Raw genomic sequence first — 23,895 nt, 5'->3', positions numbered from 1 at the left:
ATTTTTACACTATTTGACGAGTTTATTTGAGGGCCTTCAGCATTAAACACAATGTGTGGTTTTGTGTCGTGCGCAAATGAGACCAGGAGGAGCAGGCAGATTACTCCCTTTCGTGAACGTTTTTGCAGAGGCATATTCATCAACGTTGTGTGGGTAACGTGGATGGGGGCATTGTGGGTAACGTGGGTGATGGCATTGTGGGTAACGTGGGTGTCGGCATTGTGGGTAACGTGGGTGGCGACATTGTGGGTAACGTGGGTGGTGGCATTGTGGGTAACGTGGGTGATGGCATTGTGGGTAACGTGGGTGTCGGCATTGTGGGTAATGTGGTTGGCGACATTGTGGGTAACGTGGGTGGGGGCATTGTGGGTAACGTGGGTGGCGACATTGTGGGTAACGTGGATGGGGGCATTGTGGGTAACGTGGGTGATGGCATTGTGGGTAACGTGGGTGTCGGCATTGTGGGTAACGTGGGTGTCGGCATTGTGGGTAACGTGGGTGGCGACATTGTGGGTAACGTGTGTGTCGGCATTGTGGGTAACGTGGGTGGCGACATTGTGGGTAACGTGGATGGGGGCATTGTGGGTAACGTGGGTGATGGCATTGTGGGTAACGTGGGTGTCGGCATTGTGGGTAACGTGGGTGGCGACATTGTGGGTAACGTGGGTGGTGGCATTGTGGGTAACATGGGTGGCGGCATTGTGGGTAACGTGGGTGGCGGCATTTTGGGTAACGTAGGTGGTGGCATTGTGGGTAATGTGGGTGGTGGCATTTTGGGTGACATGGGTGGCGGCATTGTGGGTAACATGGGTGGCGGCATTGTGGGTAACATGGGGGGCGGCATTGTGGGTAACGTGGGGGGCGGCATTGTGGGTAACGTGGGTGGCGGCATTGTGGGTAAAGTGGGTGGCGGCATTGTGGGTAAAGTGGGTGGCAGCATTTTGGGTAACGTGGGTGGCGGCATTGTGGGTAACGTGGGTGGCGGCATTTTGGGTAATGTGTGTGGTGGCATTGTGGGTAACGTGGGTGGCGGCATTGTGGGTAACGTGGTGGCATTGTGGGTAACGTGGGTGGCGGCATTGTGGGTAACGTGGGTGGTGGCATTGTTGGTAACGTGGGTGGCGGCATTGTGGCTAACGTGGGTGGCGGCATTTTGGGTAACGTGGGCGGCGGCATTGTGAGTAACGTGGGCGGCGGCATTGTGCGTAACGTGGGCTGTGGCATTGTGGGTAACGTGGGCAGCGGCATTTTGGGTAACGTGGGTGCCGGCATTGTGGGTAACGTGGGTGGTGGCATTGTGGGTAACGTGGGTGGGTGCATTGTGGGTAACGTGGGCGGTGGCATTTTGGGTAACGTGGCGGCGGCATTTTGGGTAACGTGGGTGGTGACATTGTGGGTAACGTGGGTGGCGGCATTGTGGGTAATATGTGTGGTTGCATTGTGGGTAACTTGGGTGGTGGCATTTTGGGTAACGTGGGTGGCGGCATTTTGGGTAACGTTGGCGGCAGCATTGTGAGTAACGTGGGCGGCGGCATTGTGGGTAACGTGGGCGGCGGCATTTTGGGTAACGTGGGCGGCGGCATTTTGGGTAACGTGGGTGGTGGCATTTTGGGTAACGTGGGTGGCGGCATTTTGGGTAACGTTGGCGGCAGCATTGTGAGTAACGTGGGCGGCGGCATTGTGGGTAACGTGGGCGGCGGCATTTTGGGTAACGTGGGCGGCGGCATTGTGGGTAACGTGGGTGGCGGCATTGTGGGTAACGTGGGTGGCGGCATTTTGGGTAACGTGGGCGGCGGCATTGTGGGTAACGTGGGCGGCGGCATTGTGGGTAACGTGGGTGGCGGCATTGCCTCTTGTGAGACGAGCTGTGTTTCCACAAACTTGGAATCCATACATTTAACAATGCTGCTTTGAGCTGGAATTGAACCCACGCATTGAGGGACCTCAATCCTGTGTCCTCAATTCGAGGCCACCACTATACCCCTGTCGTCGGAGATACCGAGAAAGCCATCCAGCTTATGTAAACACCACCAAGTCCAATAGTTATGCATCCTCTGGATTTGTTCGTCTACCTGAGGAGTCTTTACATCATGTTGGGGGATACATTGATGGGCCTGAAAACTGCTTCAACCCTCGGATGTCATGAGATTATGATTATGATGTGAATGTTTGGGTTTGAAACCTTCGATGAAAAATTCTTTAATGAGATCTTATTCGATGGTATTCCATCATCTTTGGCGTTATTTTCTGTGTATTACGTCACACTCTGAGCATCGTTTTACAATTTCGAATATTAAAACGTCATCATTCATCAAAGGGTTACGAAAGTTATGAGGAACTCTTACATTCGGTGCTTAAAGGTGCGTAACAGTTTACCGGGCTGCCATTGCCATGGTTTCCAACAGGCATCCCACATCCTGTTAAACCGTGCCAATGCGGTGCCCACCATGCCACCTCCCTCAAATGTTCACCAATTGTGTGTGTGCGCATCCTACAGGAAGTGTTGGTTGAGTTTTTTGTGTGGTACGTCTGTTGCAGTGCATAGAACACTGCTGAATGGAAACACGCTTCTTTTGGAATACCTGCAGCAGTGCCATAAGGTACGTACATTGCTTTTTGCTTTGGAGGACGTATCGGCACCACGAGTGGTACACACACCATTTGATTGCCCACATGGCGCTAGTGAAGTATGGAATGGTACCTCTTATTGACGAGATTGGGTGGCAGGCAGATTGCTTCTTCCCTGAATGTCATGAATAATCAGCTGGGTTTTATTTATGACGATGATCCCATTGTGATATGGTAATTGTACTGAGGCCTGCTCGATTTTTAGAAGTTTACAATCCAAACCCTTTAATATGGCCGCCTTCAGCCAAATGTTCCCAAGCAATCTCAGAGCGTTCTTACGGTCCAATGTCCTCACTGCCAGGCCACAAGTATTAGTAGGAGAGCCAAGGCCCTAAAATCCTGATGGCGGTGATGATGGATGCTGTAGGTTTTGATTGTATTTTGGTAGATATATCCATTCCTAATATATTACATGTTGTGTGTTCAGCAAAATCTCTTGCAGACTCAAATTATGGGCCAAACTTTGAACTTTAGCACGCAACAATTTTGGCCAAAAAATTCGGGGCAGGGGAAATGCATTTGGGATTTACACGGGGTCAGATTTAAATAAAACATTCATCTTAGGCCAATAGTCTTGGCCCAATTCACAATGTGGTCATAAAATATTTTGATTACATCATTGATGACGTCACCAGAGGTAAAGAGGTCATCTTAAAGGAAAGTTTATTACTTGGTATCTTCTCTTCAACATGATAATTCATATATTACGAAAGAATATAAACTCACAAGCAAAGTTTTTGATCGTAAGATATTGAACAAAAGTAATATAATCGTCAAGTTAACCCCAAAGAGGCATTTTTACCTGTTCTTGAGAAGGTGGCAATTTACGCATGCACGGCCTAGGTTTGTAATTCAAGGCTCCGGGTAGTAAGGAAGTCTAGACGATCTCACATCTATTTTTAATCATACCAAAAGCCATTTCTAGTTTTATGGAATTGAGTATTCCATATTGATGTTTGATCACACTTTCTGGATCACCACAACATAAGCAGGCCATCGTCTATCTAACAGTTGCCACTCTCCAAGGGCATCGACCTTTTTGGCATTTTCAGGAAGTGTTCACTAATTTGGGTTTTGGGAGTTTGTCATTCTGTTTGCAATTAGATGGACATTTTCTACTTTCCTTCCAAATTTGATTGGATTTGGTGGACCTGGTTGAGACTGGGATGCTCATTTGCAAATTGCTAGCTGGTGGTTTCAGTAGGTGAAGAGGTGATGCATCCTCTGTTGCTGGCAGAGAATGAGGATCCACTTTCCTTGTCATGAAGAGGTGGCAAGTTTATTTAAATTCCCAGAAAAATATTTTTCCCCATCTTCTGCAAAATAATTTTTATTTCCTGAGATGACAACATGTGCTGTGACATCTAAGGTTTCCCCAATGCTGGTGTATTCTGCTAAGGGCCCAAGAATGGGTGCACAGTCCAAAGCAATTTCGAGTGTGCGGTTGTTTTTCCAGTGAAACGAGCATTCTGAGTATTGCGCTGCAATACATGTCCCCTACCAAAGTTCAAAGTGCCATAACTTTGTCAAAAATGATCGAATATGCAAATTTATGCACGGTTGATGCTGGTTTTCAAACTTGATCTGAGGTATGCTGAGACACGTGTGTGTCACGCCTCACCACGTTGATAAGCCCGCAAGGTCGCTCCGTGGAGCAGCCTGCACGTATTGCACTGTGTGAATTATATAATTACCAACTCACGGTCTGAGGTACAAGCGATTCAAGAGATATCCATTTTAAAAATATTTTCGTTTCATTAACGATATCTGCCAAACCACGTGCCCTATCGCAAATTCCAAAAGGACATTTTAGTGCTGAACAGATTTGTGAAGTTTCCCCTCGATTGGATCAAAAATGAGGGAGGAGCTCGGTTTTAAAGGTTCATGCCTAAAAACGTCATAACTCTGAAACCATGTGACGCATGACGTCACACTCACTGACTTTTTTGTTCGTCATGGGTATGCGATTCTGCCTGCAAAGTTTGGTCTCGATCTGTTCAGCCGTTGCAGAGAAAAAGGGGTTTTCGTGTTTTCACGAAAAACAATATAGCGACCGAACCACGTGACTTGTGACGTCATAATTACCATTAAAATATTATACAGACCGAGTCCATATGGTGAAAATTTTATCTAAACCGGTCCAATTATTGCAGAGAAATTGGTTTTTAAAGGAAATTAAAACTTAAAATGGCACTGAGTTGAGGATGATCAGAATTATCAGAATTCCCAAAGTTCAAAGTGCCATAACTTTGTTAAAAATGATCGAAACGTCGTGAAGTTCGAACTTGATCTGTAACTTATCATGAGGAAACCATGTGCCAAGCTTGAAATCATTAGCATTAAGCGTTTAGAAAAAAAGTCCGGAAAACTGTTGTTTGCGTGACGGACTGACGGACTGACGGACTGACTGACGGAGGGACGGCGTGCAAACCTATAGTCCCCTCCGGCGTACATCGGTAGGGGACTAATAAAGAGAGCTCACAGTGTCGCATCCTGTTTTTATGTATGCAGCCGAGAGTATTGCTGGTCTGTCTACTGATGGATAGGTAGAGGATTAAGATAATCGGCTATTCTGCGGCATGGCAGGTGTACTTTGGTTCTCTGGTTTCATGACGAGGTACTTTTATATGTCCATAGTTCATATAATTCATGCATGTGGGATCCATGGGAGATGGCCCTGATTACGATATCTGTATCGTTCGCGACAATGACCTCTTTGTTGCATTTAGCTTCTTGCACACAGTGGGAAAATGGGCACGTATCCATGTGTCGGCCTCTTCATGGGATTGACATTTTAAATCGGACAATTCAGAGTCTGTATTTCTTGTTAACCTGATGACTGATCCAGGTGAAAATCCTCCAATGATGACTTGACACTGATCTGGGATATTTTGGGTGTCCTTTGACCAAGACTCTTTGAGGAAGTTCAGGAACCTCTCCTTGTTCTCCATGTTACAAGTGAATTTTTTCCACTGTGGCACAGAAAGAGCAGAGTGCGGACTGAAGGTCTCGCGATTCTGTGTATCTTTTTGTCTGCAGTATCTCTCCTCATATTTCAGACTACTTGATGGAGTGATGTCATATCTGTCACCAATGACGTGAATTACACCACAACCTGCTGGTTCAATACTCACAATCTTGTGAAGGTACTTTTGCTGCAGTTGATCAAAATCGGTACATCCCATACCTTGAAAACATTAAATAAATGTCATATCAGGTACCCTGGAACTTTTCTTTTGAAGGAGGAAATTGATCCAGCTCCTCCCAGAGAGAGAGCTCATTGTACTCTTGAAAGCCGTCACATAATCTGCCTTGTTGCGTTTTCTCATCCCGTATCCAGACAGGTTTTTTTTTTTTTTTTTTTTTTTTTTTTTTTTTTGTATACAAGATCGAGGCTCGTGAAAGAGCGAACATTAATCACACACAAAGACAAACCGACACATAAAACATATAACATCGGGAGCGGTAGACAAGATGGGGAGAGAGGGGGAAGGACACAAACACAACATTTGAGAGCAGGGACCGAGAGACATGGAGACATCGAGAGATCTGAGAGAGGGCGAGGGCTTTGGGGGGGGGGGGGGGGGGCGTGGGAAGGGGGCAGTGGGAGAGGTATAAAACATATGGACACTGCCAGGACTTCCAGGAAAGAAGTTGGAATTTCAAACAAGGTGGATCTGGGGTGAATTAGCGGGGGTAGAAAAGATCAAGGTTTTGGATGGGGGAAGATAAGAGATGGTGGTGAACAGCTGTTTTAAAGACCTGGAGGGAGGAGTGGGATTGAAGGGAGTGAGGGAGTTTGTTCCAGAGGCGGGAGAAAAGAGGAATGAAAGAGTGAAGGTGAGCGGAGAGCCGAGATTTCGGCAGTTTAACCATCAGAGGGTTGCTGGCAGATCTTGTGCGACCTGTAGGAATATTTGGGGGACAGAGCACAGAGAGAGCTGGGGGTGCAAGGCCGGAGAGGAGTCGGTAGAAGACAGAAAGACCACCTACCTGCCTGCGGTGAGTGAGTGAAAGGCCCTCAGAGATAGCTTCATCGCGGCAGATTCCAATAATTCTGAAAGCTTTGGTTTCAACAGCGTGAAGCCGAGCTAGGTGTCCTTCAGGTGTCCTGCAGGTGTCCTTCATCTGGGTTAAACAATGAGCTGTTTTTGAGAGTAGTTTTCCCATTCACATGAAAAAGCTTCCTTCCACCCCCCAAACCCCCTCAGCCCTCCCCCCCCCCCCCCCCCCCCGAGACATTTAGGTTTTGTACAAAGCATCAACTTCTTATCACAGCATTATTACCTCCTCCACCAAAGTTGGATGGAGGGAGGTTATGTTTGCACCCCTGTCTGTCTGTTTGTCTGTCTGTCTGTCTGTCTGTTTGTCTGTTTGTCTGTCTGTCTGTCTGTCTGTTTGTCCGTTTGTGAACATATCTCAAAAACTTGTGGACGGATTCAGACGATATTTGGCAGAGATAGCATGTGTGACGAGGACGAAATGATTAGATTGTGGTGAAGATCCAGATTCGGATCCGGCTGGTAGATTTTTTTTTTAGTGATTCTTCACCATTGGGACAACAACAACAACAACAACATGCATTTTAAGGCCATTTTCCCTGCTAGAGTGGGGGTTAGCCTTGTGGTCCCCATGACAATCTTCTCCATTTTGCCCTATTTTCTGCATCTCTCCTTGTTAACCCCCTTGCCCGCATTTCTTCTTCCACCATCTTTAGCCAAGTCTTTCTCGGTCTTCCCCGTCCTCTACTTCCTTCTACATTAATTTCCATCACTCTTCTCAACCAGTCACTTTCATCCTTCCTCAACACATGACCAAACCATCTCAACCTGTTCCTCTTCACCGCATCAATCACAGGCTCTATTCCCATCATCTTTCGCAATTCATCATTTGTCTTCCTCTCTCTCAACGATACTCCGCACATCCGTCGAACCATTCGCATTTCCACCCTTTCCAGCCTTCGTTGCTGCTCTACGTTCATTATCCATGTCTCGCTCCCATAAATCATAACACTTCTCATACATGCAGCATACACCTTTCCCTTCAGCTTCAACGACACTCCCCTCCTCGTCAGCGCGCCACTCAGTTCCCGAAACTTCTTCCATGCACAGCTCACTCCAGCAACCGTTGCCGAGTCTGATCCACCTTCTCCATTCAGCATGTCTCCGAGATAGTAAAATGTTTTCACACCATCCAGCTTCACGCCCTCTCCAAGATCCAATTCAACATTTCCTCCATCTGCAGCCCCCTCTGTGCACACCTTACATTTGAATGTAGCTGCCACACTGGTTAATGACCCTCTCAGACCACTACATTTTTGATGAACCCACTCAGCGCACATTGTACATTGAATGGAGTTCACTCCGACACCCTTCCTGCACACAGCACATGGCCACTTCCCAGTTCTTTCCACCTCACCACATGCTTTACCACTTGCCATCACCTTCGTCTTTCCGATATTCACCTTCAGACCTTTTGTTTCCATACATTCCTTCCACTTATTCATCTTTTCCTTCAGTCCATCCATACTTTCCGCAATCAACACCATATCATCTGCATACAACAACTCCCACGGTAAACCCTCCTTTACGTTCTGAGCCAGCACCTCCATCACAGCTGCAAATAGTAGTGGACTTAGTACAGACCCCTGATGCACTCCCACCTTCACCTCAAACTCACCACTGTTCCCGTCCTTCGTCCTTGCAGCTGTGCGTGCTCTTTTGTACATTGCCATCACTACTCTGATCAACCATTCCTCCACTCCTAACTTCCTCATTGCCCATGTCAATACTTTGCGTGGAACCCGAATCGAATGCCTTCTCCAGATCAACAAACCCAAGAATCAACTTCTTCCCCTTCTCCATGTACTTCTCCTGCAACTGCCTCACAATAAAGAGCGCGTCTGTCGTTCCTCTTCCTGGCATAAATCCAAACTGCATTTCGTCGATCTTCACCTTCTTCCTTATCCTCCTCTCCAACACCCTTTCCAATACCTTCATTCCATGCTGCAATAACTTTATCGCTCGGTACGAGCCACACTCCAAAGGGTCACCTTTCCCCTTGTATAGAGGGAGGAGGGTACTCAGTTCCCAAGCCACTGGAATGCGGCCTTCTTTCACCACCAGATTACAGATCTCTGTCATTCTCTTCACACCCCAACTTCCTGCTGCCTTCAACATATCTCCCACAACTCCCGTCGGCCCTCCTGCTTTTCTACTCTTCATTGATTTCATCGCTTCCTCAACTTCCTTCTCAGTTATCTTCTCTGCCGGTCCTAAAACTGGGTTACTCTCTATTTTGCCATCCCATTCATTCTCTGTATTCAACAGCATTTCCATATATCTTTTCCATCTTCCTTTAATTCCATCTGGGTCCACAACGATTTGTCCCACTTCATCCTCCAAGCAACTCACCCCCATCACTTCACACCTCTCTTTCGCTATGTGCTTTGCAATCCTGAATACCGCTCTCTAACCCTCTTCCGAATCCAAGTGTTCTCCGAACATTTTCCGACATGCCTCCTGCGCCTTTGCTGCCTCTTTCTTTGCAGCCTTCTTGGCTGCATTATAACTTTCATGCTCTGCTTTTCTGCTCCCGTACCCGTACCCTTCGCCTTCTGCCACTCCTTGAACGTCTTCCTCTTCTCGTCAATCCTCTTTCCAACTTAATCATCCCACCACCATGTTTCCGAGTGCCTCGGTGGTCCTTTTGTCCATCCACATACCTCACCAACGGCTCCCAACAGACTATCTTTCATTGACATCCAACCACTTTCAAGCTCAACCACATCATCCTCTACCCTACTCAGCCTCTCTTTTAATGCCTCCCTTACTGTCACCTCTTTCAACCTCCTTTTCAAGCTTCACCATTGGGAGAAGAACCACCTTTAGAGGCCATTTTTCCCCGCAGAGCAAGGGTTGGCCTTTTTTGGGCACCGTGGGCCCCTTTTTGAAGCAATGTTTTATGGCCGGATGCCCTTCCTGCTGCCAACCCTGTTAGTCACCTATTGTGACACACAGGGAATTACCAGTGAACTGGTACTCAAAATAAAGAAAGAAAGAAAGGAGAAAGGGCCAAAAACGATACATAGCAGGATATCTCAAAAAGTTATGGATGGATTTGGACGAAACTTGGTGGACCGGTTGGGTGTGTGACAAGGGCAAATAGATTCAATTTTGGTGAAGATCTGAATATGGATTCGGATATGAGAATTATTTAATTTTTAAAGTGATTCTTCACCATTGGGACATTGGGCTAAAACCAACATATAGCAGGATATCTCAACACGTTATCGATGGATTTGGACGGAACCTGGTGGAAAGGTTGTGTGTGTGACAAGGAAGAATTGATTCAATTTTGGTGAAGATCCGGATCTGGCTGGTAGATTTTTTTAAAAGTGATTCTTCACTATTGGGTGATAGGACCAAAAACGATACATAGCAGGATATCTCAAAACGTTGTGGACGGACTTAGACGAAACTTTGTGGACCGGTTGGGTTTCTGACAAGGACAAATAGATTCGATTTTGGTGAAGATCTGAATATGGATTCGGCTTCAAGTATTATTTAATTTTAAAGTGATTCTTCACCATTGAGAGATTGGGTGAAAAGCGATATAAAACATGATATTTTAATAAGTATGGACGAGTTATGACTAAACTTGGTGACTAGTTAGTTCGGTGACAAGAACAAGACGATGAGATTTTGGTTCAGGTCCGAATCCAGATCCGGCAAATCAGTGGGATACAAAACGTAAACTGTTCACCAGGCGGAGGTATGCTCTCTACTGAGTACTGTTCTCGTCTTGTATTTGTAGTTATTTAGTCTTGTGTGCGAGTGTCGTTTTGTTTTTCCTTTTTCAATGAATGATTTCAGGTGTGTCGATTCCACTTTGTGGCTGTTTTCATCTTGTGCTATGGTAAGAGCTTGTAGTCCCCTCTCTTTTGCTTCCACTATCTCGTCGGATGAAGCCAATTGGCTTCTTGAAATGTTTGTGAGGTCTGTACTATTATATCTAAAGGGGTTGATTATCTTCTCTGTTACTAGATGTTTCATTTTGTAGAATTGTAGAACCAGGTTGGTTTTGTAGAACCAACCTGGTGTTGGGCTAGCGGCTAGGGTGCCGGCTTAGGATCCCAGGATCCTGGGTTCGAATCCCGGTCGATCGCTGAATTAACGCCAGGGGGGTTGACTCAGCCTGTCATCCTTCCGAGGTCGGCTAATTGAGTACCAGCTTGCTGGTAATTCCCTGTTTGTCGTAAAAGGTGACAAACAGGGTTGGCGGCAGGAAGGGCATCCGGCCATAAAACATTGCTTCAAAAAGGGGACCAACAAAAACAACAACAACCACGGTGCTGGAAAAAGGCCAACCCCTGCTTTGCGGGGAAAAATGGCCTCTAAAGGTTTTTTTTTTTTTTTTTACTAGATGTTTCATTTTGGTGACAGTTTCAAATTCTCTTCTCCTCCAGACAAGCAACCCTCTTGAGATTCGCTGTCATTTTAACCTGTTCTGATATTGATGTCATGTCCGGGAGGTTAACATAACGACTATATTGCTTTTGATGAATATCTTGCTGTGAAAAACTTTGTCTCTAAGTCTTCTTGTGTGTAAATTTTGATATTCTGAATTTATTGGTTTGTCTGAAGTGGGGCAATTTATTGGCAAGATACATTGATTTTCTCATCCCTTCCAAATCGATGACCTTTTAACCTCTGGTGATGTCATCAATAATGTTATCAAAGTAATTTTACTACCAAATTGTAGCTTGGCCTACATCTTTCTATGAATACCTAATAGATTGTGTTTTCTTGAAAACTTACCCGGTGTAAATCTCAAATGTATTTCCCCTACCCTTGAATTTTTTTGCAAAAATTGTTGCAAAAGTTCAAAGTTTGGCCCATAATTTGAGTCGGCATGAGATTTTGCCGAGCACACAACATAGAATGTGAGTAATGTGTATATCTTCCAAAAATACAATCAAGCGAAGCATAGAATACCCTCCCTGCCTCCAACCCTTATTTTGCACGATAGCTCACTCTGGCTCCTCTACTATATACAACAAGAAAGAGCAATCAGAGATTCCAGACCCTCGCCAGGATGTGTTTTCAGTGGTTTTAAAGGCTTTTGTCTTGAGACAAATATGGCGACCGAACCACGTGACCGATGACGTCATTATTAATTTTTTTCTCCACCAATTTGTGCCTTCATGACGCTCAATAAATTCATCTTGATCGGATGAAGTTTTGTACTTGTCGAATTATGACGTAATAATGGAGGCATCTATGACATCATCATTAACATATTTTATGTTAATGATGAGAGGAAGGGGGGGGGCGGGGGAGGGGGTGATGGAGGGAGGGGAGGGGGAAGGGAGGGATCCAGGTATGACTCCCCAAAATAGGTATTTGCTTTCTTCTCTGAAACTACACATGCAGTTTTGATGAGATTTCAACCACAACCTTTATCAACCGTGATGTACCAAAGTTTGTTCACAGCAATAAAAAAAATCTGGCCCTAAGGTAGTTTACAGGGGGGAGTTTCCCACCCCCTCTCCCCCCAAAGTAGGTATTTGCTTTCTTCTCAGAAAGTACACATGCAATTCCAATAAGACGACCACAACATTCCGTTCATGACCCGTGATGTACCAGCGCTTGTTCATGCCATTAAAAAAATCGGTGTCCAAAGAGGTTAACGTGGGGGGCAAGGGGGGGGGGGGAGTGTTGCTTCCTTGGTCATCAAGGGAAGGATGTTAATCTCTCATCAAATCAAATTGAATTGTTTTGTTTTGTTATTTTATCCTTCCACGAGCCTTCGACTATGTATACAAAAAAGAGGAGAAGTGTCTTTGCTTCATCCGGCACGCTCATTGTGGCCTTGTCACTGAAATCCAAATGCCACGTCATTCCGGGGTCCTGGTTGGCATTATTTACCCTCCACGTGAATGTGAGATTCTTGACGCCGAAGCTTTTTTAAGGCAATTCCAGTTGGCCATCGAATTTCTGTTACCGAGAGACTGGTCACTGATCCGTGATCGGGCCGTAATCGGGCCGTGATCTGATCCGTAACAGAGCCGTTTTTGGCTCTGTTATTTCTCTGTTTTGAAACTTTCACAGGAACAGGAGGAATTGGAGTTTGAGATGTGATCCCTCCATGAAATGTGTGAAGTTTCTCATTTACTGTTTTCTGCCAGATTGTTCTTATTTTACTCTTCCACTTTCTCATTCTATGTTTCCACTAAAGTTTCTCCTCTCATTCAGTGATTGGTTCTATGAAGGATCAACGATTGATGCAAAGGTTGTGGCAATATCATTTTATAACACAAACGAAACAAACTTCGGCTTAATACAGTTGTTTAAAAAACCAATGTACCTTACGAGGAATTACAATTACAATTACAATTACATTTCCAATGTACCTAAACAATCCTGCAACAAGAATAAACCTCAAACCCACTCTCAGTGCTAATACCGTCCAACCATCTCAAGGAGAAATCACTGAGCTGGATTGCTGAACAAGGAAGTTCCTGAGTAATCACACAATGTTGTGTAGAAGTCAATGTGTCTTGTGTATGCTGAGATGAGGAGTCAGCGGGTTAGTGGTGTGCTCTTCCAGGTGCACAGGAGGATGATTGGTGGATTGGCCACTACCTCTACCAGGGTGAAAAGCTTACTCTTAACATCTCACTGATAGGCCGTATCTGTATCTTCACCAAAATCTGATCAATTCGTCCTTGTCACACACCCAACGTGTGCTCCAAAATTATTCAACGAGCCAGAAAATATGTCCAGAACTCAGCGTGCGAAACAATTCCAAGAGCAGTTGCGAATAGAAGATGCTACACGGAAGATGGAAACAGCAGCGAATATAGCCCCGACTACAATGACACTCAGTGGACCACATACGTCCACCAGGCTGAAAAGTTTACCATTTGTATTCCACTGTTAGGCCGAACCAGGATCGGACCATGTCGTGCTATCTATCGTTTTTGGCTCCACCTCTCAATGGTGCAGAATCAATTTAGTCTAGTAGGAAGACTAGGTCCCCCTGCACCCCCCGGAGATATACTTCTAATCAGTGTTTCTAGATTGGAAAAAATGTGTAGAAAATGACTAGCTATGGCCCCAAGCTGAAAAAATGTCCCACATACCATTTTTATGCAAATTACTGCTGCCATTATCAAAAAAACGATTTTTGACATATCTCAGCCAATATTGCAGATAATTGAAAAATGAAGGTGTCTAGACCCATGTTTTGAAGGGCATAGATCATGATAGAACTATTCATAACATGATTACATGTGTCTATGGTATACTAGTATGCTAATTAGTGCTTTATTTACAAAATAATCACAGTTTTACGAAATAATAGACTCATATTAAGGTCCGTCTACACAGACGTTAACACAAAGTTTTATTTTTCTAAATACCCTGTGAAATTCACCGAATGCCCTGTGAAACCTGGGATTCTTCTCCAGCTTTTTCAAGGGCCCGACTTTTCCCTTCCCTTTGAAGGCACTGGTGCAGTCTTCTCCGCTGAACACATAGTACCCCAGGAGAGTGGCACAGTAGTCCTCTCCCAGGGATTCTGCCAGCTCAGAGACGTTGACAAGTTGGCGATGCTTCCCTGACCCTGTATCCAGGTACACCGTCAGCTTGATGTTGTGGGCATGGTGGAGCAGGATCAGGAGGATGTCTGTGTCCGGTGTTCTGACTACAGCGTTCTTGTATCCGATGGTAGCAGCATGATGGAGGTACAGAACCACCCTGGTATCAGTCTCTTCCTGGTTGCTGTAGATCGTGGGGAGTTCACGTACCTCGACCTGAAACACAAAAAGGCACCGCATTTCAATCACCAGTCACTGCCAGTTTCAGTATATCTCCGGGGGGTGCAGGGGGACCTAGTCTTTTTTTGATAATGGCAGCAGTAATTTGCATAAAAATGGTATGTGGGACATTTTTTCAGCTTGGGGCCATAGCTAGTCATTTTCTACACATTTTTTCCAATCTAGAAACACTGATTAGAAGTATATCTCCGGGGGGTGCAGGGGGACCTAGTCTTTTTTTGATAATGGCAGCAGTAATTTGCATAAAAATGGTATGTGGGACATTTTTTCAGCTTGGGGCCATAGCTAGTCATTTTCTACACATTTTTTCCAATCTAGAAACACTGATTAGAAGTATATCTCCGGGGGGTGCAGGGAGACCTAGTCTTTTTTTGATAATGGCAGCAGTAATTTGCATAAAAATGGTATGTGGGACATTTTTTCAGCTTGGGGCCATAGCTAGTCATTTTCTACACATTTTTTCCAATCTAGAAACACTGATTAGAAGTATATCTCCGGGGGGTGCAGGGGGACCTAGTCTTCCTACTAGACTAATTGAAAAATACAAAAAATACTCACATCCGGATTGATCTTCACCAAACTCTAATCAATTTCTCGGTCATCTAATCTCGATTATTTTTGGCAAATGCTTTGTTCTGAATCCCCTTGGGGTTTGAATATGACCGGTAAGCATATCTCTGGTTTTGGTAGTTGTGCTGTGAATTGTCTGTTTTTGCAGGCATCTGTGCAGGCCATGAACCTGACGAGGTTCTACGTGGTGCTGCAACATCAAGATGCAACCGAGGCTGACCTGCTTGTGTTGGGATTTCCACCTGGCCTTTCTTCCTCTGACTACCTCAGTCAACTAAGCAAACACGTTTGTCTAAATGGTGAGGCACCCGGGACCTTTGAGAAGATGAAAACTGATTTCCCCTCTTCGTCTATGTAGTTTTGGAAGTTTTCACTTCCTCGTTTCAGCCATTTTATTTCTCCCATGGCATACTATATACTGTACTATGAATTCTGTGAATTCTGCTACAGCGGTACTCCAGAACACAACTTCTTGATTTAAAAACACCCGTGAGTCAGTTCCTTATGGTCCTAATGAGGTGTTTAAGACCTTGAAAACCCTTCAACTAACCAAAGTCAAAATCGAGCGCGGTTGCAGAGCTGGTTGGCATGTTAGAAGAAAGATCAATGTCTTGTTAGGCCAACCTAGGGCACGTCATCCATGTCCGCAACATGATCGGGGTGCGGTGAAATCGAATCTTGTCTATGTGCAACTACAAGACTCGGACAACTGTGGATCCAATTTGAACTTCACAGAACCAGTCCAGCACTTTAACACCACTCTATCTTTTATCTTCTTGATGATTGTTTTTATGTTGAAGGCTCCAGTCATAAACTATATAGTCCTTATCGAGGTCAGTCCTTAAATATAATAACTGCATTGATAAATGTGATTACAGAGAAATAAAAGAAAGAATGTAAAGGTGAGGAGTGAAAATGAGTAAGGAAAGTGTACGATGAAAAGTGTGTGATGAAAAGTGTGTGATGAAAAGTGTATGATGAAAAGTGTATGATGAAAAGGGTGTGATGAAAAGTGTGTGAAAAGTGTATGATGAAAAGTGTATGATGAAAAGTGTATGATGAAAAGTGTATGATGAAAAGTGTATGATGAAAAGGGTGTGATGAAAAGTGTGTGAAAAGTGTATGATGAAAAGTGTATGATGAAAAGTGTATGATAAGTGTATGATGAAAAGTGCACGATGAAAAGTGTGTGATGAAAAGTGTATGATGAAAAGTGTACGATGAAAAGTGTGTGATGAAAAGGGTGTGATGAAAAGTGTATGATGAAAAGTGTGTGAAAAGTGTATGATGAAAAGTGTATGATGAAAAGTGTATGATAAGTGTATGATGAAAAGTGTATAATGAAAAGTGTATGATGAAAAGTGTATGATGAAAAGTGTATGATGAAAAGTGTATGATGAAAAGTGTATGATGAAAAGTGTATGATGAAAAGTGTATGATGAAAAGTGTGTGTGAAAAGTTTACGATGAAAAGTGTATGATGCAAAGTGTGTGATGAAAAGTGTATGATGAAAAGTGTGTGATGAAAAGTGTGTGATGAAAAGTGTATGATGAAAAGTGTGTGATGAAAAGTTTATGATGTAAAGTGTGTGATGAAAAGTGTGTGAAAAGTGTACGATGAAAAGTGTACGATGAAAAGTGTACGATGAAAAGTGTACGATGAAAAGTGTATGATGAAAAGTGTGTGTGAAAAGTTTACGATGAAAAGTGTATGATGCAAAGTGTGTGATGAAAAGTGTATGATGAAAAGTGTGATGAAAAGTGTACGATGAAAAGTGTACGATGAAAAGTGTGTGATGAAAAGTGTGTGATGAAAAGTGTGTGATGAAAAGTGTATGATGAAAAGTGTACGATGAAAAGTGTACGATGAAAAGTGTACGATGAAAAGTGTACGATGAAAAGTGTACGATGAAAAGTGTACGATGAAAAGTGTACGATGAAAAGTGTACGATGAAAAGTGTGTGATGAAAAGTGTACGATGAAAAGTGTATGATGAAAAGTGTACGATGAAAAGTGTACGATGAAAAGTGTACGATGAAAAGTGTACGATGAAAAGTGTACGATGAAAAGTGTACGATGAAAAGTGTACGATGAAAAGTGTACGATGAAAAGTGTACGATGAAAAGTGTACGATGAAAAGTGTACGATGAAAAGTGTATGATGAAAAGTTTGTTCTTTATTGCAGCAGAGAATGCCAGTGTTAAAGATCTTTATTCAAAACAAGGTAAGAAATTTTACAATTTGTCTCCAAATTGGTTTGAATAACCTGTAATGACTGCCAGGCCATGTATGATCATGCAAGGTGGTTACGTTGTTTTGTTTAGCAAATAATCAGCATGCCATGTGCACGATAATAGGCGGCCGGCCAACCGGCAAAAAATGCTTTACAAAAGTGCCGTAGATATTTTTTGTTAGAAACTGGCATCCATGCTGCATGTATTCACAAGACCTCGCTCTACAACATAGGGGTGGATGCCAAGCTCAAAATCTCATTTTTTCTGGACATTTCTGGACAAGCTCATTTTCCTGGACATACTGGTCAAAACTGACCACTGGTGACCCAAATTACCATTTTTCAAATACTGCTTTATTTTCATCTATAAGACGAGGGCTTTCCAAAACTATCATTTAAGAATGTAGAGTAGTTTATAAAAGTTTGGTAGCCTTATAAATCCTTGAAATTATATTGAATTACTGACAGATTCTCGACACAAAAACACGTTTTTCTCTAAATTGAAAAAACAGGCCTGGAATGAAAAAATAAAGACACCGTTTTGCCAAACTTGAATGATTTATTAAACTTGATCATCCAATCTGTTTGATAACATACATATTCTACTATTTCTAATTAAATTATTCTTAACTGGCGATGAAATTGACCCCGAAATGATATCCCAAATCGCAAAGCGTAATGCTCGATCAATGTGGGTACAATATCGGTTTCACAATTTATATTGTGAATCAACCAACAATACAATGAAAATACTTCCATTTAGTCCTTTTAGAGTTCTTCATTTATATTGATATACTATATTCACATGTATTCATATCCATATAAATGAAATATTGATTGATGCAGTGGATGCAACTTCTACTGGTGAACTTTGTTCATGAATAGCATCGTTCTTGTAGACGAATCTGTTCGCATAGAAACACACGTCTCAAAATTGTATTTCTATATCACAGTCCATGAATGTTTATGGTTATTGTCCCCCGTCGCACCGTGGAGCGAAAGGGGGACTATGGTTTTCCCCTCCGTCCGTGCGTGCGGGCGGGCGTGCGTGCGTGCATACGTGCGTAAGCGAAGGACCGAATTCTAATTTGGTGTGTGGGTGCATCCCACGTCAAAATCCAATATGGCCGCCGCCATGTATGTCTGAACCATATGAGCGGAATATCCTGAAAAATAAGCGAAGTACCAACTTCTAATCTGGTGTGTGGGTGTATCTAGGCATAAGGAAGAACGCTATTTAAAATTGGGTCGCCACGTCAAAATCTAAGATGGCCGCCACCATATATATGTCTGAACCTTGTGAGCAAAATATCTTGAAAAACAAGCATTCTGAGTATTGCGCTGCAATACATGTCCCCTACCGGCAGTCTATCGTCCGGAAAACTGTTGGGGAAATTACCAAGGGTTATTTATCCACATGTTCCGAATCGTTCCCAATCGCTAATTACCTCAGGACGGGCTCACCTGTGATTCGCACTCGGGACTTCGATTTATACACCTTGCAGACAGGTCAGCAGAAGCACGAGAAAATAAGTTTTTGATAAATAACCTTTTGAGTCGCTAAATATCAGTAATTTATTATATTTTCTGGTTCACGATCAACGATCAATGATCGATGTGCATATATATGTTGTTCGGCTTGGCTCCGCCCCTCCCGAAAGTGCGCGCTGTCGCGCTGTTGACATTCGCGAGACGAGGCTGAGGGTGCGCGGTGCGGCTTGAGGAGAACTCTAGAATAAACAAGAGATGTCCATTTTAAAAAATGTTTTCGTTTAATTAACGATATCTGCCAAACCACATGCCCTATCGCAAATTCCAAAAGGACATTTTAGTAGACTGACATGCTCAACAGATCTGTGAAGTTTCCCCTCGATTGGATCAAAAATGAGGGAGGAGCTCGGTTTTAAAGGTTCATGCTTAAAAACGTCATAACTCTGAAACCATGTGACGCATGACGTCATGCTCGCTGACTTTTTTGTTCATCGTGTGTATGCGATTCTGCCTGCAAAGTTTGGCCTCGATCTGTTCAGCCGTTGCAGAGAAAAAGGGGTTTTTGTGTTTTCACGAAAAACAATATGGCGGCCGAACCACGTGACCTGTGACGTCATAATTACCATTAAAATATTCTACACACCGAGTCCCTCGTACGGTGAAAATTTGATCTCAATCGGTCCAATTATTGCAGAGAAAATCCTTTTTAAAGGAAATTAAAACTTAAAATGGCACTGAGTTAAGGAGCATCAGAATTATCAGAATTCCCAAAGTTCAAAGTGCATAACTTGGTCAAAAATGATCGAAACGTCGTGAAGTTCGAACTTGATCTGTAACTTATCATGAGGAAACCATGTGCCAAGTTTGAAATCTTTAGCGTTAAGCGTTTAGAAAAAACGTCCAGAAAACTGTTCTTTGCGTGACGGACGGACGGACGGACGGACGGACTGACGGACGGACGGACTGACGGACTGACGGACTGACGGACTGACGGACTGACGGACGGAGTGCAAACCTATAGTCCCCTCCGGTGTACACCGGTAGAGGACTAATAAACGAACTACTAACTTCTAATCTGGTGTGTGGGTTTATCTACGCATAAGGAAGAACGTTATTGAAAATTGGGTCGCCACGTCAAAATCCAATATGGCCGCCGCCATGTATGTCTGAACCTTGTGAGCGGAATAGCTTGAAAAATAAGCGAAGTACCAACTTCTAATCCGGTGTGTGGGTGTATCTAGGCATAAGGAAGAACGCTATTGAAAATTGGGTCGCCACGTCAAAATCCAAGATGACCGCCACCATATATATGTCTGAACCTTGTGGGCGAAATATCTTGAAAAATAAATGAACTACTAACTTCTAATCTGGTGTGTGGGTGTATCTACGCATAAGGGAGAACGCCATTGAAAATTGGGTCGCCACGTCAAAATCCAAGATGGCCACCTTGCGTCTTCCACTTTGTCAACTCAGATCACTTCACCGACGGGGGACCTAGGCGTAACGCTTGTTTAGTCCATGGTTTGATCGGACAGATTGCAACAGTTCTCTGCATTACAGCCACATGCTGGAGTGCGCACCTTTCTCGATACATAGCACTTGCAGTTAGCCCGGCGGCATTTCGTTTGACATCCAGTCGGACCTGTTGACCATCCACCACATACAGATGGATTCTCGGATATGGCAACTGGAACGCTTGCTTGCAGCCAAATCTTGGCTTGGTAGTTGGACCATTCCCAGTGTAGTTGGAACGAGTCTTCTGTTGGTGGAAGCATTTCCAGAGATTTCTTGCCTTTTGAATATACATCATGCCTGCCCTTATTCACGCCACCAGATCGATCTGGAACATTGTACAAGCGACAAACAAACTCTTCCGTCTGTTTAAAGCCCTGATCTCGACCAAGTCCTTCGAGCAGTTGTGGATGTTCAACATACACTTTCCATGCGGCCTTCTTCCCGACACCCATAAACGACGAACATGTGTTGCAACCAGTGACAGCGTGAGAACCAAGTATATTTTCAATGACTAGTTGAGATAACTTCTTGACGATTTGGTGGACTGGATAGCATTTCAGGTCTTTTGCTGATCCACCGATCATCCATACTTCCACGTCCCTGGAGACAAAGAAGTGAAGGAGCATGAGAAGCACATCTGTATCCCTACAGCCTACATATCACCTGGAGTCTACCAAAGCCCACATCAGCAGCATGGAGGCCATGTAGGATCAAACGAGTGTCGGCTTCTTCATGATTAGCTGACAATTGGGAGATATCTCCATGTATGCTCGACTGTGCCTTTAATTCTTCAGTGAATCCACCAGCAGTAATCAGTTCCTGTGCCTGGGGGAGATCTCTACATTTGCTCATCAGGTCTTCACTAAGGAATCTGGCCAGATCAGCCTTAATGTCATCGAGACTGATGAACTGCTCCCACACTTGAGGGAGAGGAACGTCACTTCGGTCAATGGTTCCCCAGATGGGCTTCTTCTTTCCTTTTGCTCGTTTGTTTCGTGTTGGTCCCTTGATGGATGCTGAGCGATATCGATCAAATACAACGTCGACCCTTCGAACAGAGGGACTGAAATATCGCACGGTAGAACACATTCCCGTAATCACCAAATGTTTGACAGTCTTTCGGTTTCCAGAGTTATTGGATCATTGCATGCCCATCGACAATCACACATGACAGTCCACTGAATGTGGGCAAGGTAACTGGCGTATCTATACCTATGTCCTTTGATAAGATTCCAAGCAGATCTGATTTGGAGGTTGAATTCATCTTCCCGTCGGTTTTCGCCAGAGAAAGAGGAAGACAGGACAACTCGTGCTGGAGAACCTTGTCCAGCTGAACATTTCTACCGGCTCGGGAAGCATTGAACAGTTGCTGGATAAGCTTCCAGTCTGCTTTCACCACCTTTGTCTCATTCTGTGTTGTCGTTACCTTGGTCTTGTAGAGTGTTCCAAAGTTTCTTGAGTTATTCTTCTTAAGAGGATCAAAAAATTTGACGCTCTTGTCGACCAGACGTTTCTTCACATTCTCTTTTCTTCTTATCCCAATAACATCAGAAATTCGAGCTTTTCCAGCAGATGAGCCGATTCGCAGAGGTTCTACCTTGTCGTCTTGACAAAGTAGACAGAGGGTGAAATGTAGTACATCTGTATTTCACTTCCGCTTCAACACATTCACCTGATTCACACCAGGGCTTGCCATTTTCGGTAGAACTGCTTTCCATTTAATGTGAATCTGTAAAGATAAAGAAAGCTTGTTTTATTGAGTAGATTGTGTAATGTAGGCTAGTATTAACGAATATCTCCTTTGTATGCTGTGGACAGCCTGGTGTGAATTTCTGATGGTGTTAGGCTAGCGGCTAGGGTGCCAGCTTAGGATCCAAGGATCCTGGGGTTTGAATCCCGGTCGATCGCTGAATTAACGCCAGGGGGGTTGACTCAGCCTGTCATCCTTCCGAGGTCGGCAAATTGAGTACCAGTTCACTGGTAATTCCCTGTTTGTCATAAAAAGGCGACAAAAAGGGTTGGCGGCAGGAAGGGCATCCGGCCGTAAAACATTGCTTCAAAAAGGGGACCCAAAAAAACAACAACAACCACGGTCCCCGAAAAAGGCCAACCCCCGCTTGCGGGGAAAAATGGCCTCTAAAGGTGGTTTTTATGCTGTGGACAGTTCATATCTACCCTGAAATAGACGCATTCAACTGTAAAAATGAAAATCGAGAAAAACTACATTTTGTCCTTGACATTCCTATGTTTTATCATGTAATTCCAAACTTACAGACAGAAATTTTGTTCAACCTAACAAGGCTATGGCTTATATACTTATTTTTTCTGAAAGCCGATGAAATGTAGATTGAATGCGTATTAAAGTCAAAAATAGTCATTTTTGACCATATACGGTCAAAACTGACCATTATGTCCGAAATGTCCGCAAATTTGAGCGTGGCATCCACCCCTATGTTATTCAGCAAGGTATTCTGAAGATAATTGGCATGGTTGCCAGCTTCTAACAAAAAATGCCATGCTGTGTTTTTTAGGCTTACTGGCCGGCCGCCTATACGGTTTAAACTTTTGTATTCAAACAATTGATTTGGAAAAATATCAAATGTCCGGTGAAACACTTTGACATGCATGTGACGATTTATGATTTTATGGTGTGCTGTTTGATGCCTGTTGAGAAACTAATGGTGTCGTTTGTTTAATACAGGAAGTCATGAACTATGTTTACATTACATAAAAGGTCAACCAACCAGTCCAACCCCATTGCATTGCAATCCCCATCCGACCACCTCCCCTTCCCCCAAATCCTCCAATCCCCATCCGACCACCTCCCCTTCCCCCAAATCCTCCAATCCCCATCCGACCACCTCCCCTTCCCCCAAATCCTCCAATCCCCATCTCCCAAATCCTCCAATCCCCATCCGACCACCTCCCCTTTCCCCAAATCCTCCAAGCCCCATCCGACCACCTCCCCTTCCCCCAAATCCTCCAATCCCCAACCCCCAAATCCTCCAATCCCCATCCCCCAAATCTTCCAATCCCCATCCGACCATCTCCCCTTCCGCCAAGTCCTACAATCCCCAAACCGACCACCTCCCCTTCCCCCAAATCCTCCAATCCCCATCCGACCACCCCCCTTTCCCCCAAATCCTCCAATCCCCATCCGACCACCTCTCTTTCCCCCAAATCCTCCAATCCCCATCCGACCACCTCCCCTTCCCCCAAATCCTCCAATCCCCATCCGACCACCTCCCCTTCCCCCACATCCTCCAATCCCCATCCGACCACCTCCCCTTCCCCCAAATCCTCCAATCCCCATCCGACCACCTCCCCTTCCCCCAAATCCTCCAATCCCCATCCGACCACCTCCCCTTCCCCCAAATCCTCCAATCCCCATCCGACCACCTCCCCTTCCCCCAAATCCTCCAATCCCCATCCGACCACCTCCCCTTCCCCCAAATCCTCCAATCCCCACCCGACCACCTCCCCTTCCCCCAAATCCTCCAATCCCCATCCGACCACCTCCCCTTCCCCCAAATCCTCCAATCCCCATCCGACCACCTCCCGTTCCCCCAAATCCTCCAATCCCCATCCCCCAAATCCTCCAATCCCCATCCCACAAA

The 23,895-nt window shown here is 44.4% G+C and overlaps 1 protein-coding gene across 3 annotated transcripts in view; it reads left to right on the top strand.

Moving 5' to 3' along the window:
- Positions 1-23,895, top strand: part of DGKQ (diacylglycerol kinase theta) — a 224,058-nt gene that overhangs the window by 136,858 nt on the left and 63,305 nt on the right. For 2 of the 3 annotated variants that reach the window (XM_068105716.2, XM_068105714.2), the window contains 3 exons: positions 2,539-2,600; positions 15,189-15,339; positions 17,225-17,263. In XM_068105716.2, coding sequence (XP_067961817.2) covers positions 2,539-2,600; positions 15,189-15,339; positions 17,225-17,263 — 252 coding nt within the window. The remainder of the gene's footprint in view (positions 1-2,538; positions 2,601-15,188; positions 15,340-17,224; positions 17,264-23,895) is intronic. The other variant, XM_068105715.2, reaches the window with a different exon arrangement.

The sequence above is a fragment of the Myxine glutinosa genome, chromosome 2, assembly GCF_964187855.1.
Source record: "Myxine glutinosa chromosome 2, kmMyxGlut1.1, whole genome shotgun sequence".
NCBI lineage: Eukaryota > Metazoa > Chordata > Myxini > Myxiniformes > Myxinidae > Myxine > Myxine glutinosa.
The sequence above is the reverse complement of the archived record's forward strand: the minus strand, read 5'-3'. Positions and strand labels throughout refer to the sequence as shown.